Below are 16,999 nucleotides of genomic sequence, written 5' to 3'. Positions count from 1 at the left end.
CTTACTTGAAGGTTGTGTTAATTTTTCATGCTAAAATCTCTGAGCCGTCCCAACAGCACACATTGTGTTTGTCACAGCTGGAAAAACGTAGTCACAAGTTAATGTGCATTAATTTAACATGAACAATATTCTGTTCAAACGTCCAAATAAGTCAAGACAGTGTCACAGTGAGCCAGGATCATCAGACATAAACCGAAGCAGATTCATAAACCATTCATCGACAACAGAAAAACACCTGCTCGCTCTCATACGGGAGTCATTCAGCTCTCTGTACTAACAGCTACAGTTTTCTGGGTATACCTTTTACCATATAGACGGGACAGAGATAGTAAAGTGTGGCTCGAATGGGATCACGCATGCAGAGTTTGGAAACAGCTGCTTTACTGTTTGACAACGTGCTGTGTTCATCATCAGATGACTTATAACTGCAAATATCATTAAATGCACTGTAGGCTGAGGGCAGTGTCGCCCAAACAAGATGTTCCTGCCTTTATTTATTCAAACATATTACAGACCGTCACCTGTCGTGAACCATAGATTTGGAATTAGTCGATGCTTGAGTTATGCAGTGGGGAATGGAAATAAAATTAAATGAAGCAGTTTTGATGGTTTTCTGTAAAAATGCTCATTTCTTCCCTTTGTGTTGATAACACACCTCTCTGGTGGCTTTTAATCACGCATGACATTTTTGATATGTTACACGACACTTTTACAGGGACATTGTAGAGAAAGTATGATTACTTTCTCTGATTGCTCGAGTCTTTGCTGTGCGCCTGCTGAGGTAAAACAAGACTTCTGCCCTGATAATGTGAGAGTAACATTTCAATGGGCTCTTGTTAAATCCCCATCAGTAGCCTGCATCACTGGTGACAGCTTCAGGCAAAACACAAGAAGCAATAAAGTATATGAGCAGAGTCAATGAAGTGTTGGCTGTAAAAAGAATAAAAAAAAAAAAAAAAAGTTAATATCCTTACATTAAATCAGTCAGATTAGCAATGTGTCATGGGAAAAATACTTGTAGCATGCCGATTAGATTTTTCTTCTAATTTTATCTCACATAATTAACTCACACTATTCTCATCAGTTTGCTTTCATTATGCTGTTTAAGCAGCATCCTGTATGAGAACAGGGAGCTCTGAGCACGTCGCCATTTTAATCACCTGACTGCTGCCTGCTGATGGAGCTCACCAGACAAAGGAGATTTAGTTTGGTTTACTAGCTGCAGGTGAGGTTTTTGCTTGTATTGACTTCATCGGACATCTGCGGTCTGGCCAGAAGTTGTGATCATCATGATGAGATCCCAGAAAGTCAGGACAGAACTTTGTTTACATTAAGACCGATTCAGCTGAATGTTCTCTGGGTGTGAAAGAGAATAAATGAGCGTTAAAACATAAAACGACGATCCTTTCTCATGATTAAAGCGACATCTAGTGGTCTTTTTGGCTTTGTCAAGTCGAAGGACCAGACCTCTCCAAAGAGCAAAAGGGCTTTATTCCACAATATAAACTTGTAACATCTTCAGCTAACCCCAAAGTCCTTCCCACAGTTTCCTTTACCAGGTTACATGCTGTGGATGTTCATGTCAGCAGAGACTCGTTCCTTCAGCCTGCTGCAATTCAACTCCACGGCGGCAAACCATCCTCCCCCTGTAGCTCGACACACCATCGCTAAAGCACCAACACAAACTCAGCGGAGATCAAACCATTGAAGTCAATTCAGACAAAAATTATTGCTCAGATAAATAAATCTATTCTACAAAAAAAAAGGGAATAATTATATTAAGATGCATGTACTAAACACTGGATTTCAAAGAAAAAAATGTTATAGTAATATTTTTTGGGGAGTAGGGGATGAAAACCATGATTTCTGCCCCCTTTAGCTCTGCTTTAACATGCAAGGAAGTTCCAGTGAAGATAATATTACCCTTTGATTAATCCTCTTCACTGGATGCACGATGTTTAAGACTCCTTTGGGCCAATGTAATGGAATCCCATGCAGCAACTGTCACATCCTGTTTTGTTTTGTTTTTTGTTTTGGTTTTTTTTTTTCCCATTAAGACGACCACAAACAATTTATAAGAAGAAAGAAATATATATAATATATATGTAAAAATACAAAAAATAACTAAACATTATAGTTCTGGACAACAAGTCAAAGAGGAGATAGCACCGTTGTTACAAAAGGGTCGGACAGACGAGACAGGGGTGAGGAGGGGGAAGGGGCAGGATCGTTGACACATCCAGATATGTGGCTCCAATAACGGACTGACAACAGACGGACGGGCCTCTTCAGCCATCCTTCATAAAAATCTTTGCTTTGTCTTCATTTCCTCGTGTGTCTGTCGCTCAGTGAACACCTGACACAAATGTAGTCGTCCTTCTCTGCCATCTCAGCTGTGACGCCGACGCACACTTGGTGAAACCACTGGTTGCAGCTCCCGTCACACTGGACCCAATCCACCTGCAGCAAACACACAGGGCGGTTTCACCATGGCGAAGTGTGAATGGCCCAATATTGTGCTGATATTGTGGTGTTTAGTTACACATCCAGGAGTTACAGAGCGAAGCTGTCATTCAATGGAATAACTTTAAAGCCACATCTAGCTCTGGTCCTGTATTAGTTTTCATCAACTTCATCTTAAAGGACGGACTCAAAGTGGTCTACATCCAAACTGACAATTCTCCTGCTCATTGTCACATCCATGATCTGTGTTACACAACACCATGTATTAATGTGAAAATCTTCCACAGTTAAATTCTTATGTCTATTTGATATGATCACAATGCAACAGCTCAGCCAGTTGACACTGTCCAGAGAAACACAGAGGTAACAGCTGCATTTACTAAATGACATTTAAGACTTTCATGACTCTTATGACCCCGTAGGATGTAATTTACTACTTGTATGTCAGAGATTTGATAAAAAACAAAAAAAACCAAAAAAAAAACAGTTGAGGACAACTAGACATACAAATATTGATTGGGAACATGAATTTACACTGAATGATAAACTATCTTCTGCAGAAAAAAAGGTTTTCTTGACTTTTTCCTAACCTCATCTCCCTCTGGCAGCTGACACATCTCTGCTGGACACACAGCCATTTCCTCATCAGAGTCGTCTGACTGGGAGAAGTCAGAGCGTGGAGAGGACGAGGTTGAAGCTGGTCTGCGCTGCAGGTTCTTCTTGTTTATCTTCTGTCTTTTGTGAGAGTGTTTTCTGTCCTTCAGTCTGCGCTCTCCATCCAACCCGTCCCTCTCCAGATGCCGCTTCGCTTTTTTGTCTGTCACACTCATAGTTTCCCTCATGGCGTTGACACCATCCTAAAAAAAAAAGAAAAAGGCACTTGATATTAAACTTGATATTGAGGCTGTTATGATGTTGCATTTTCATAGATTCCGTTAGTTCGCACCTGGTTCAGTGGCAGATTTTTTCCCTGAGAGTTAAACTGCATGTGTTTGTCACAGTCCGTGGGCTCGTCCTGCGGGGGCAGCATGCATCTGTTTGTGTGTTGGCCCGCAGCTCTGTCCAGTAAAATGTGATAGAGGCTTTGGACCTCAGGCAGAGAGACCTGCAGCAAGAGCCCCTCCACCATCAGCTCCTCCAGCTCCTGACTCAAGCCTGTCACACAGAAAAATAGAGAATACTCAACAACTACATAAAATGATCAATTGACTATTATTTACAACGTACAGTCATCACTAAGGTTCAGATTAAGATCACAGACCCTGCAGCGGTATGCATCTCTGCTCGGTGTAGAAGACGGTCTGAGCGTGGCTTGTCCTATTCCATTCTGGAGTCAAACAAGGAGCCTGTATCAAAGGCAAAGACATCAAGTCCACAAACTTAACATCATCTAAGAAAAAAAAACACATTTACTCTGAACTAGAGCAACAGTGACACGAGCTGATGATGAGCGACCTGAGTGTTGTTTTGAGTGTCATGGCTGCCTGAGACCCAGCAGGTCAGGGTGGGAGGAGTTCCTGGCCTCTCTTCCGACTCTGGTAGGTTACATGTCTGTGAGATCTGCTGTGTTCGATGCTGCCAGTTTACTGTCCTTTCAACCAGGTGCTGCAGGGCGTCACCCTCTGGCAGACGCACCTCTAAGTGCCGCAGAGACGATAGTAGGGAGAGGATTTTGTTCAATGAGGGTTTTTCTGATCGCTGGCAGTACGGGCAGAGCCACGGCTGAGTTTCGGGGGAGTCCGATACATCTCTGACACACACGCTGTGGAAGGCATCCCTGCAGAGTTCACACTGCAGCATTGCACCCATGGGTGCCTTCTGACAGACACACACCTTTAGGTCCATGCAGTCTGCTGTGGGAAGGAGCTTTGACTCATTTGCTGCCCTGAGATTAGAGAAAGCCTCCATCTCCCGAACCCACAGCTCCTCCAGAGTTGCCATCTGGTGAAGAAAACATAAAGCTTCAATGTACACAAATGAAAGATTCAGAACAAATGAGTGGACGTTAATTAAACACATCTACAGCACTAACATAGTCTCTTATATACTTATCTTTGGAGAATGAGCGTACTCACAGCAGAGGTAGAATCCTTGGTCTCTGAAAGCGCTTTCTCTACCTCAGTCAGAGTGTTGAGTCTTAGCATTTTCTTTTTGTTACTTTCTTTTCCTTTTTTGGTTTTCCTCTTTGGAGACCGCACATTTCCAATTTCACATCTTGGACACAGAACCTGCGATGAAAAGAAAGTGTGACAGTTCTTTTGCATTAATGGGCCCGAATAGCTCTTCTTTCTCCATTGCTGTCTCATCACAACAGCTTTACTTCTGCTAATGCAGTTCACAGCTCTGAAACATGAAACTGTCTTGTAAATGTACATAAGGCCTGTATTTATTAGCAGTCAATTTAAGATGAATATTTGATGGTACAGATTTTGTTGTCAGCCTCAATTTAGCATTTGTAATCAGTTAAAGAGAGACGTGAAGGAAACAGGCAAATGTGGGAAAAAGGGGGTTTTAGTTTTCTGAAACCTCTCTTCTGTTCCATCCTGCTCTCTTTGATAATTATTTTGTTTTGCTGCAGGTGAAGCCAGGATGCTCATTTATTCTATTCAATGACACTGCTTCTGTTGGACGAAGCAACCAGTACGAAATGGTTGGTGAATGATTAAATTGCGGCTCATTAATGATCCCTGCTAATCAAATTCACCCTGAAGCTTAATAAACTATCAATTTCATCTGACAAAATCAACATGAAAATGAGTCTACCAAGAATCTGAAAACAGATGTGCGGTACAATTGGCTTCCCTGAGAAAGATAAATGTTTTCTTAGACTAAAGACACAAAGCATCCGTTACCACATCTAAGAGTAAATGTGGATTTAATGTACTTGTAAAACCCCTCCATTGGAGATGAAACGGCTCTAAGCTTTGGTAGAAATGTGGCTGCTGAAGAAGTAGCCGTTTCCAGTGGATGTTAAAATGCAGATGGAGCTGAGACATAACTGGGACATGATGCAATTGGATGCAGCGGATGTAAGAGCTAAACAATGAGTTTTACCTCAAGTAATGTGAGAGTTGAGTCTTTCTGAAGAAAAGCTGTAGCTGCAGATTGTTTCCATTCCTGAACTTCTACCATCAAAGACTCCAGCCGGTCTAGAGGTTCCAGGTGGACTTGAATGGCTTGTCCTCGTAGCACCATGTCAGAGAGACTGTCTACCATCAGGACGCAACCGCTGGACTGAAATTAACAAATTGTTTCAGTCTTACAACAACGTTCAAATCAACAATGGCAATAGACAATACTAAAGGCAATACTAAAGGCAATACAACTAATTGCAATGAGTGTCCTAACCTGAAGTTCCTCTGCTTCTTGGAGCCACTCTTGGGCCTTTCTGATGGTGTCTTTAAGAAGCAGACAGTTAGGGAGGTAAGCGGGGATGCCAGATGCCTTCTCAGCAGCAGCACTGAGAGTCTCAATGGAGTGTGGCGGTCTGATGGGCAGTAAAACACAAATGACATGCAGCAGGTAAAAAACCAGGAGACAGGACACTTTCAACTTCACAACTATCTATGGTAAGAGCTGTCATGGCATTTTTCTTCAAAGATCCTCACAGGAAACTCTATAACCATCATGTTCAAAATGTTGAACATTTCCTGTGCACAGAGCTTTTATATGGTATTTTAAAGCCTACAGTTACTTTTAAAACCAACACTCTTGACATCATAGAGGTGTCAAATATCTTAGAGCAGTAAACTATGCATGGTGAAGGAGCATAACGCTTTTAGAAGATGTAGAAAATTCAGCCCTGATTTGAAATTAGTTCTCTTGACAATGGAGAGAATAGATGCACATTCCTCACAGCCATGCCATTAAAAGCCTTTGAGAAGCACTTGTGACAGTTAATACTGAACAGCACTGAGTACCAATGGAATGAGGGCAGAACTAAATATGATGCTCACTTTTTGTTGATCTTGTTGAATATTCTAGCAGCAGCATTTTGCACTAGCTGTAATTAAAATGAAGCAAAATCAGGAGCACTGACGTCATGTTACATTGTGCAGTTACAATCAGTGCAAATACCTGGGCAGAAAGTTTACGCTTTGACTGGTAGAATAAAATAACGAGGCTAACATTGAACAGATCAAATGACTTCTTGCTGATGTTTTGGATTATTATTATTTATTTATTTTTTTTTTTTTAAACTCTATGGTTTTAAAGTAATCATCATCACGAATCAGACGATGGCGCTCTCACCTGGCTTTGAGGAGACTGCTGGCCTTGTCCTCCCAGTGCTCGGACACGGTGAGCAGCTCCTGAAGGCGTGCCATGGCTTTCTCCACAGAGGGATGGGGGGACAGGCCGACTCCCTGGTCGATGAGCCTCCTCATGGTCTCCAGAGTCAGGGTGGCAGGTTGGGAGCTGGCCTGCTGCACCGCCTCCAGCCAGCGTGCCTGCTCCAGCCTCACTCTCAGACGAGGCAGCTCAGGAAGCTCCACGTCAAAGTCGAAGCTGACGTCTAACAAGCTCTGGATTTCAGCAACGCTGGGGACTTCGTCAGCCAGGACCTTCTCACTGTGCTGCTGGAAGTCCTCAATGCGATTCAAGAGCTCCTAAAGGAGAGTATCAATCCGAACATAACAGTTGTCAAAATTCATTCTTCTGCAAATGTGATTTCTGTGTCCAAATCACATTCATTTGAACTGAATGAGAGTCACATTCATCCACGGGGGATCAGCTATCTGGCTGTCTGATGAAATTTTGGTCACCTGTTCTGCACTTTGAAGAGTTCCACTGTTTAATTTTCCAAATGGCTGGTGTCTACAGCTCCGTTGCAAGCTGTAGTTATCTCATGAAGAAATATTTTATATGTGGTCAAAAGTCTGAAACTGGTGTGATACAAAACTGCAGTTTCCAAACAGACATTTGAGATTTTTAGGCATTTGTAGATCCATTTATTTATTTATTTATTTTATTTTTTTAGTTCTTATCCCTTTTTGGTCAACACTTTTGAGATGGAAGCCCTTGTTGGAATAAACTTTACATACTTTACATGTGTGTGCACGCCCCAAATTCTGGCTTACCAAAATGCAGTTTTCTCTAAATAAAGCCAAACAGCCAAGTGATTAGCAAATATTTCTCACACAAACAGGTTTGTTTTTAAATGCTACTTATCTGGCATCAATTTGAAGTCATCAGCTTGAAGTCTCCTAACTGATATGCAAATATATGCAGAAAGGTGCTCTACAGTCTGATCATGCTCTATATGGACTTCCTGTAGTCTAAGTATGAAGTTTATGTAATTTTTCCCCACATTATCCTCTACACAGAAATGTGTCCACAGCGTAAGAGATGCAAACATAAAATGGTGTGTTTGTGCAACTTCAATTAAGACTAAATTAATTGTGGTAAGAGGGCACATTTCTTCTCGAAACTTACCTTCAACAGGGGGGCCTGAGGGAGACTGCAGGAGAGGTTATACAGCTGCCTCACAAACGAACTCAGCTCCTCCACAGTCAACTGGCTCCGTGATTTCCCACTCCCAGTCCGGTACCTATGGGAGGGCATCAGGTCAAAGCAAGAATTAACCCCATTAAAGCGCTGAGGCACTTCACTAATGTGAAGACATCTAATCGATACACCTGTCTGATGGAGTACTGTGTATTGAGGCTACCTGGTCTGTCTCTTGCCGTTCAACAACTGCTGTGCCACAGAGGAGCATTTCTCTGCATCCTGTGTAACCAGACGTAGCCGACGCAGCAGGTCATTGTCAGGAAACATCTTGGACTCTGACTCAGCAAGAAGGGAGCGGAAGACTGGCAGACCTGAGGGGAGAAAACCTGTTTAATTACAACCTGACAAATACAGTCTCATGCACAGTTTTAATGCACTTTTAGCAACCACTGATTTTGCAGAAAGAACCTGTGTGCATTAACTTAACCTGACTGATACCCGTTTCCCCAAATGACGCAAGTGGTGCAGAGTTTAAATATTTTAAATTAATCCTAGTAAAAAGACACATAGGATGGTGACTCCTTCCCACTTGGTAGAAAGTAATTACTACCAAGAAATGAGACACACAGTAAAAGGATTGCTTTGCAAGTAAAAATATTATCACCAAAAATTTTCAGATAGTTTTTTCAGCATCTGAAATACTAACTGTAAAATTTGTTATTTGAGCAATGGTAACTAATGCTTTGCTTTTTCCTTTTGTCCCGCTGTTTACCTTTCTTCTTCTCCAGTTTAGCTTCTAGAGTCTCTATCACGTGGGAGGCCCATTCATCGTAGAGTTCAGCCCGCTGCTTTACAGCAGTCATCATGGGGATCAGGTCATCCAGTGTGTATCTGTAACTGCAGGAGCAAACAACACGGTCATTATAGGGTACACAGTGCTAATAAGACACACAAATCTGCTTCAGGACGACCCTAGTGCTCAGTAATAAAATATTCATATCCCAGACATTAAATTCATACTCTCATCTGTGCATACAAAGCTTCAACTGCCTTTGAATGAGGTCAAGAAGGACTTACTTCAGTGTGTAGTTGCTGACGGGGCAGGAACAAAGGTTGCTGATGTGGTGCAGACAGACCAGTACTCCTGGGCTGCAGGGGCAGGTGACGGCAGACAGGTAGCAGGTGGTCCTGCACTTGGCACACTGCCGCTCGTCATCTTGGAGGTGATCATACTTTGCCTCTTCGCAATGCAATACCCCCTGAGGGTGCGACACAACAACCGATGTGTTAAAAGCAAATCCAAGAGCAGCATAAGACAGTGAGCGTATTTGCCCGAGTGAACATGATATCTCTTTAGACTTGTTAAGACATGCAATCGTTTTGATTATAGCCTGGGAGCTGGCACTGTTAGCTATCAACAAGGCTTAAATACTAGTGTGTGCACTAAAAAAGACAAAAAAATAAAGAAAGATCATTGTAATCAGACTGTATCCAAAACAGGTATGACGGCCGCAACAACACAATGAAGAGGACTGTCTCACCATCTTTTTCACTTTTTCTCTCAGATCCTGCTCTTCTCGGATCATGATGACCATGTCCTTGTGGACGGCCGAGGCCAGGACCACATCAAGAGTGTCAGCTTTCGAGGCCATGTTGCACACCATCTCATCATGGGAGAACACGTTGTACCGGTGCAGCATACGATAGTGCTCAACACACTGCCTGCCAAGAGGCATCTGGTATCATAAATAGGAGGGGGAAAAGGGATATACATGTCATGTTGAGTCAACATAAAAATACAGGAAATATGATGCATTTTATAGATTGTATAATTCATTGAAAGAAAGTATGTGCAGATTAAATTGGAAATGGAGACAAATTATAAATAACTGTGCAACTATTGGTGGCCTTAAAATACAATTAAGTGGAAGTTCATCTTAATACTGATGCATCAACCATGAACAACTCATGGCAGTTCTTATGTGTAACTTGGCAATCAATACTGTAAATTTTTATAACATAAATGTGGTGATGTATACCCAGTCCACAGTGCAGAAGTTGACTGCCTCAGCAAAGTTGAAGCCCTGATTGAAGCCGCTGTGGTAGGCTCTAGGAAATGTTATGACGAACTCACCAGCACACTGGTTTGTTCTGTAAATCTGAAGCAGAAGGGGACACAGAAGTTGATTTTGGCGATTGGGTGATTGAGAAACGGTATGTGCGTCACTACATGTCAGATATATAAACATACTGGGACTCCGTAGGCCATCAGGGTGTTGGGGTTCATGATGGTGACCAGCTGGTGCAGCAGGTCTGGCTGAGACTCAAACAGCTCTGGGGCCAGTTTCTTCATCACTTCCTCAAGCTGTTCTGCTGCAAAACCTGGAGCTCCGTACCAGGTTTTAGGTTCCCCCCTTGAAATTATTGAAGTAAATTAAATGCAAACAAAGTATAACCTTCAGCACCACAGACCAGATGTAAATGAGAAGCAGATAATTCTTAATGTTTGACTTTAGTACCAATGCAGGTAGTTGATGGAGTAACTCCAGTGATCCTCAATGTGCCAGCAGAAGGAGGAGAAGCACATGCCAACATAAAGCCAGGGCAGAGTCATCCCACAGATATCAGCCGTCACATGAGTCAGGACAGAGGGGTTCATCATTGCCAGGTTGTTGAGGTTCCAGCCACACTTTAGGTATTTCTGCAGGAAGGACAACACTAACTCAGCTTAACAACACAGGTATAATTCGGCATTACACTTATTTTTATGACAGCTACCAAATGCTGCCTCATTTTGCTTCCAGGAGGAGTGGTTTGAATACTTTCACTGGAAGTATATTTACAGTGTATTAGGATCAGTTTACCTCGTCAGCTGGGGTAACCTTTAGTTTTCCATTGGGAATGGGAAATCCACTCCCAAATTCTTTTGAAGCAATATCTGCCCCATATTCCACAGTAACATCTTCATCGATGGCGCCAACCAAACGCCAGAACTCTTTTTCTACCAGCTCTGTGGGAACCATCTACAAAACAAAACAAATGAAAAAGACTTTCAAATTTGAAGTACTGAATACAAGAGCGACTGACAGATATTTTTTTTTTTCAAACCTTTTTTTACTTACGTGGACAGGCATGTTGAAGTAATCAGATTTGAACGCATCAGCCATTTGCCCAAATGCACGCAGGGAATAGTCTCTGTATGCTTGCTCAAAGCCGAATGCCTCATGAGGTTTGTTGCATTCCTGCAGCAGAGGATTAAAAAATTTATAAATAAACAAATGAAAAAAAATAAATAAATAAAAATCAACAAATGTGTTAAATGTCTTTTGGAACCACTGAACACATTTCAGAGACATTTCTTTTTTATGCCATCACTTTTGTATAGACTCCTTTGGCAGCAGGAAGGCTTATTGTTTTACCATGAACTGCTCAGTAATAGGGAATCAGTCTGCATCACATTAGCCAGACTTTGTACTTAATCCTCACCTGAGCCAAACACTTTGGGCATCTCCAGTCTCCTCTGGGGACGTCATGTAGAGGAGGGATGAGGCAGAAAGTGTGATAGCTGTCATCACAGCCGTCACAAAGCAACAGACGGTCTTCATCTTCCCCGCTGCCACACACCAGACACACAACCAGATCCACCTAAAGAACAAAAGGAAGAGTTTGTAAGGAACCGCTTTCAAAGTCATGACAACTGAATTAAGTGTCAGAGAGCATCTATAAATCACTCAAATTGGAGCTCGACTCAACTCATAACAAATTTATATCGGTAAAAGACAAAAGCGAAAGTGGAGCATAAACTCAGCTGCCAGTTTATCATTTCTCTTTGTGTTTTTACCTACCTACCTGGACTTTGTAATGCAAGTTTAATTATTCGTTTTTTTACACAATAAGATAATATTCTACAGTAGCAGGTTATTGTCTTTATTCTAGCACTTTGAGTGAGTTTGAGATTTTTGATCATGATGTTTTATATCATACATAAAGACTAAAGTATAAAGTTATACTCACTGGACTTGGGGGAACTGGAGGGATGAACTTCTTGTACCGTGCCTTGGATTTGTCAACTTCCATTATTGGTTCTTTCATTTCAACTGGTTCCTGTTTCACTGGAATGGGAATCTCTTTTTCTGCAATGCAAAAGGAAGCATTAACCCCATTATATCTCATATCTCATATCTGGAAATTGTAAATAAAATCCCTCACTTACTTTAAAGTACATTTATTAAATGTTTATATACTGGTTAGAAATAGTAAATATTGGTCGCTCAAGTAAAGTTTAAGAATAAAAACGCTAAAATTGAAATGTTCCCATCTGTGGGACTATTTTTCGACTTGGGTGTGTCTGACCTGGTTCTAACTTGGCAACAAAAGAGCCCATCCTTCGCCTCAGATTTGGCCTGTTCTCCCCGGGCTCACCCGGTTCAGTCTTCACACAGATGGCCTGAAAAAGAACAAGTGAGAAGTGAAACTGTAACCCTAAAACTACTAAAATGGTGGTACTGTGGAAATATGCAGAGGAGAGTGAAGAATACAGTCTGTGCTGCTAGTTTCAGGACAGTTTTAGTCCACTGCGTGGCTCTTTTCAACAACACCCACCTCACACTTCATGCGCTTGGCTCTGCGGGCACTGGGACAGGTGTCAGGTGTCTGGGCAGGCGGCCGCTGAGCCTGGTCCTGCAGCTTGAGCCCCTTGGTGTCCATGATCTCCATTGTGTCCTCCATCAACTGGACTGGCTTCTGAACACACTGAAGGAAAGAAAATATACCAATAATATCCCAGTTAAAGCCACAGTCACTGCTAATTTAAAAAGGTGCTCAAAGGCTCCTATCAGTAACATTTCTATATATTAAATTATGTAGCACTTTTAATATTACTTTGTAAACAGGGTCAAAACAGATTTAAGGCCCTTAAACAAATGGTCGCTGTGTACTTCAGCCTACATTTTAAAAGGAATTACATTTTATATGGTCATTACTTCTGTTTATCAGTGTACATAAAAAAACTCAATGCTGTGACAGTTACTAGGAGATATCAGTAGATATCATATGTGGTTGAAAAAAAATTGGGCATACACTGAAATTGTTGTCAAAAATAGATTAGAACAACCAGAAGACAAAAGAGGCCATAACACGGATGTGGTCAGTTTCAGCACGTTAACCCAAACAGAAAATCAAGAGGAACATGCTAAACCAGAAGTAGACAGGCATTCAGGAGGTACCTTAGAGTTTTCTGGTTAATTATTTATACTAGCAAGGACAAAAGAAGACAGATATTCTACAATATTTTAACTTTCATATTACAGCTGACTGCTACGTGTGACAGAAGCAAAAGTTGTTGGGTTTTTTTTTTAACATTCGTCTTAAGATAAATGTACACAGACTTGCAGAGGCAAAGCTTGCTTGTTTTACGTGAGCAGTAAAGTAAAACAAAGTGTTAAAAGCTGGAAGAAAAAATTATGCCATTTCTATGCATGCATTCTGTCAGTCAAATGGCTTTTTAGCACAAACATACCTTTTCAAGATCAGGATCAGCCTCTAAACGCATCAGTTTGGAAGCTGGCTCTGGTGCCTGAGGCAAGAGAGAGCTTAGGTAATTAAACTATTTAGAGTGACCTGTCCAAGAGGTCACACAATACCAATCCAATGACTTTATGACAATGACATGAGCGGACACCAGATAATAAATTCTCACTTCGGTATATTAGTCAGACAAAGGAATCAATTTAATTAACAATATCATAAATCAAATACAAACATAGATATATTTTTTTTGTTTTACACAAATGTGCATTTCCTAATAATGCATTTCTTTATGATCTTAACAGTGCTTTTAAACTGAATGCCTTTTTATAGGACTAGTAGCTTCAAATTGTGAAAAATGTTCAAATGTTTTGGAATAAATTCCAATTTCTTTAATAATTCGCAGTAAGCCAACAGCCAAGCATTATGAGGTCTTTGTTCACAGATGAGCCACCCATGTCTACCTGCATGACAACATATTCTTGTGTGAATCAACAGGAAGATGTGCTATTATATCGATGTAAGTGTCCAACTCACCAGCAGATTTGCTCCACTCTGAAAGAGATTGTAGGGATAGAGGATTTTCTCATAATGCCCTCGCAGGTGTGAGCCAATAGCTTTGCCAGGGGCAAAGCCCATTTGTAGTGCAATCTTGGTCCATCGCCTCTCCCGACAAACAATGTCAAATCCTCCCGCATCTGCCACCAACTGAAATGTCAATGAGTTACATTAATGGTGCAAGTCGGTTAATTGCATTTTATATATATATATATATATATATATATATATATATATGCTTATATAAATAATAACCAACTTTGTTTAGCTTGTATAGATCCAAAATCTTCCGCTCTACATGAGGAATCTTCAGGGCACATCCCTGCAAATCCCAAAATTTGGCAATCTGGTCCAGAAAGTTGAGCTTAACTCTGGTCTGTGCCTAGGAAATAAGTAATGACAACAGTCAGCTGCAATTAACAAAGTCTTCACAGACATTGAATTCAAAGCATTAAAGGAAACCAAAAGCAGACACAGCAAATGTATGATGTAACATCTACTCAACAACATGGGAGTGTCTGATTGTTAAAAAATAAATAAATAAATAAATAAATAAATAAAACCTTAAAGACTTAAATAAAGAGCCTTATAGTTATTATATACATTTTAAACCCATCCTTTGTTATATAACATTATAAAACATTGTCCTTCACTGCATAGTTATTATCATAGATGTAGGCCATCTACACCTAGATATAACAATCAAGACATAGGAACTATATACAGAAGCTCAGAATACAGATATATAAATGTTGATTTACTCAAACAATCATTGGTATAACCTGAATAACAACATTTACCTCCAGTTCATTGAGCCTCTGGATCCGAGGAACAAAGTGAAGTCTGTCCACATCGCAGGCAAACGGAGGCTGCCAACCCTAAACAGCAACAAAAATACACATAAAGGCCATTGTAAAATGTAGCCTTATCAGTTTGATTCCACTTTTCATGGTTGCATTGATAAGTCATGGGGCAAATCTTTTTGTTTTCCTTTTCAAGATTATCCACAAGTGAGTATTGTTTTCAAAGCGCAAATCTAAATTTTATGAATGTTCCTTTTCTTTAGCAACAGTGATTAAATTCATCTGAAATGGGCTAAATTGGTTGCAGGATTTTGAATTAAGTTTGGCAGAAAAGCAAGGCCTGCTGATCTTGACGGAAGTGAGCAGTGAATGATCCTGTTGAGTTTATAGCCCACAACATCAATCACAATTTGTACAATGCATCGCACGGCCTATCGTGTCCAACAACCAAAAAAAAAAAAAAAAAAAAAAAAAAAAACAAACAAACAAACAAACCCATGCCCTACAAGTAGCACACATCCAAATTCTTGTTAAGTGTCAGTAGCCAACAAACCCCACTGGCACACAAAATGGCCAGATGGAAGACTCACTCACCAGCCCAGCTTACCACAAAGCCAACATGGAGGACAACACCCTACAACACAGGCTAATACATGAACAGTGCCTCATCTCCAAGAAGCACAAATCATAGTAATGTGCAACACAACTGCAATGTCGTGCAAAAAGGCGAGTTAAAGCACAACTTGAAAGAGCCTACTTGTTGTTTAGCTTGTAATGAAATAAGTCAGTGCATTGTGTTCCAGGCATTGGTCAATTTATGTGACACTTCCAACACAAAAGGGAATATTGGGACTATTTAACCTGCTCCGTGAAGCAAATAAACACTGGTTCAGTTATTTATTAGACAATACTAGTTGGACCTAGAAGTGATGGGCCACAAACACACACACACACACACACACACACACACAGTGGAGTACAGTTAGTGACCCAACTACATCATGATGCTCTTCAACAATTAATCCATTATTTAACTGTGTGTATTTATGGGAACTCTAAAGGGGCCAAAAAAAAAAGAAGAAGAAGAAGAAGAAGAAGATGATGATGAAAAGGAGCTAAACATCCACGTTTGTGTTATTACTGATATCATCATATCTTCTACGCAGCCGAATGGCTTCCGCATAGCCACCTATGTCAAAGCTGTGTGCGAAATTATGACAGGTTGAGCTGTTAGCCGCGAGTTAGCAGCCCCGGCTAAGTGGATCAATGACCGGACCGCAGAGGACTTTGTTGACACACGGTCGGACCGGGACCGGGGTCGGGGCCACGGTCCGCTTCCTGTAACACATCCGTGTCCCTGCCGCCGAGCTCAAAGTCTCACGACGTAAATAAGCACCGAAGGGGAGCCGTGGGCTAGCTTGTGGCAGCACAAAGAATGAGCATAGCCGTGAATCCGCCATGTTGAACAGTCCCTTTAAATCCCCGGGTCCGTCTACAACCGTCTTAACGGTCAACCGATTCAGCATCCGCGTCGTTTTTATCGGCCTTTTTTTAAAAAAAAAAAAAAAAAAGTGTGTTGTTGTTGTTGTTGTTGTTTGTTGTTGCTCTTTTTCCCACCCCGTTTTTCTTTTCACACTCACCGGCGGCGGGCGGACTTTGCAAATGCCCGTTTTCTCGGCGATGGGACGGATCTTATTGATGAAGGCAAAAGGATCTCCAAATTCTTCCCAGCTGGGCTCGAAGACCGGACACTCCGGAGGAGGCTTGAACTCGTCCGGCCGCGGCTGGCTCATCGTGTCGGACCGACCCGGTGGAGGAGGCTCGGACAGGACGGGTCACAGCAGCAGCAGCAGCAGCAGGAGGAGGAGGAGGAGGAGGAGAAGAAGAAGAAGACGAAAAAGAGGAGAAGAAGAAGAAGAAGAAGAAAGCGTGGAGGCGTCGTGGTTCACCTGGAGGGATTAGGCTCCGATTTTAAATAAAAAAAAAAAATACACAAACCCGTCTGCTCAGCGTCAGACTCGGTAGCAGGCAGTCGACATCAACACCAGAGGAGGCAACACACACATACACACACGCAGACACACACAGACACACACACGCACAGTGAAGGGAATGTTCCAAGGCAGTGAGCACGTCCGCTCAAAAAACTAGACACCGCACAGCTCCCACTGAAGCCGGATTTATTCACCAGGGCTGGCCTT

At 41.6% G+C, this 16,999-nt stretch overlaps 1 protein-coding gene across 1 annotated transcript; it reads right to left on the bottom strand.

Annotated features, from left to right (window-relative positions):
• Positions 1-1,472: 1,472 nt before the first annotated feature.
• kdm5bb (lysine demethylase 5Bb) lies at positions 1,473-16,833 on the bottom strand. The gene is made up of 28 exons (XM_029506268.1): positions 16,439-16,833; positions 14,796-14,873; positions 14,255-14,377; positions 13,975-14,145; positions 13,430-13,486; positions 12,514-12,663; positions 12,265-12,358; positions 11,926-12,044; positions 11,398-11,556; positions 11,034-11,153; positions 10,776-10,934; positions 10,431-10,612; positions 10,163-10,325; positions 9,951-10,070; positions 9,453-9,647; positions 8,989-9,170; positions 8,684-8,808; positions 8,132-8,282; positions 7,897-8,011; positions 6,715-7,070; positions 5,812-5,950; positions 5,518-5,697; positions 4,539-4,691; positions 3,919-4,404; positions 3,725-3,809; positions 3,410-3,618; positions 3,054-3,320; positions 1,473-2,460 (listed from the first exon to the last, which is right to left on the bottom strand). Exons 1-28 carry the CDS (start codon positions 16,589-16,591, stop codon positions 2,323-2,325), a joined length of 4,629 nt encoding a protein of 1,542 aa, XP_029362128.1. The 5' UTR covers positions 16,592-16,833; the 3' UTR covers positions 1,473-2,322.
• Between the last annotated feature and the right edge of the window lie 166 nt (positions 16,834-16,999).

The sequence above is a fragment of the Echeneis naucrates genome, chromosome 7 (genome assembly GCF_900963305.1).
Source record: "Echeneis naucrates chromosome 7, fEcheNa1.1, whole genome shotgun sequence".
Taxonomy (NCBI): domain Eukaryota; kingdom Metazoa; phylum Chordata; class Actinopteri; order Carangiformes; family Echeneidae; genus Echeneis; species Echeneis naucrates.
The sequence above is the reverse complement of the archived record's forward strand: the minus strand, read 5'-3'. Positions and strand labels throughout refer to the sequence as shown.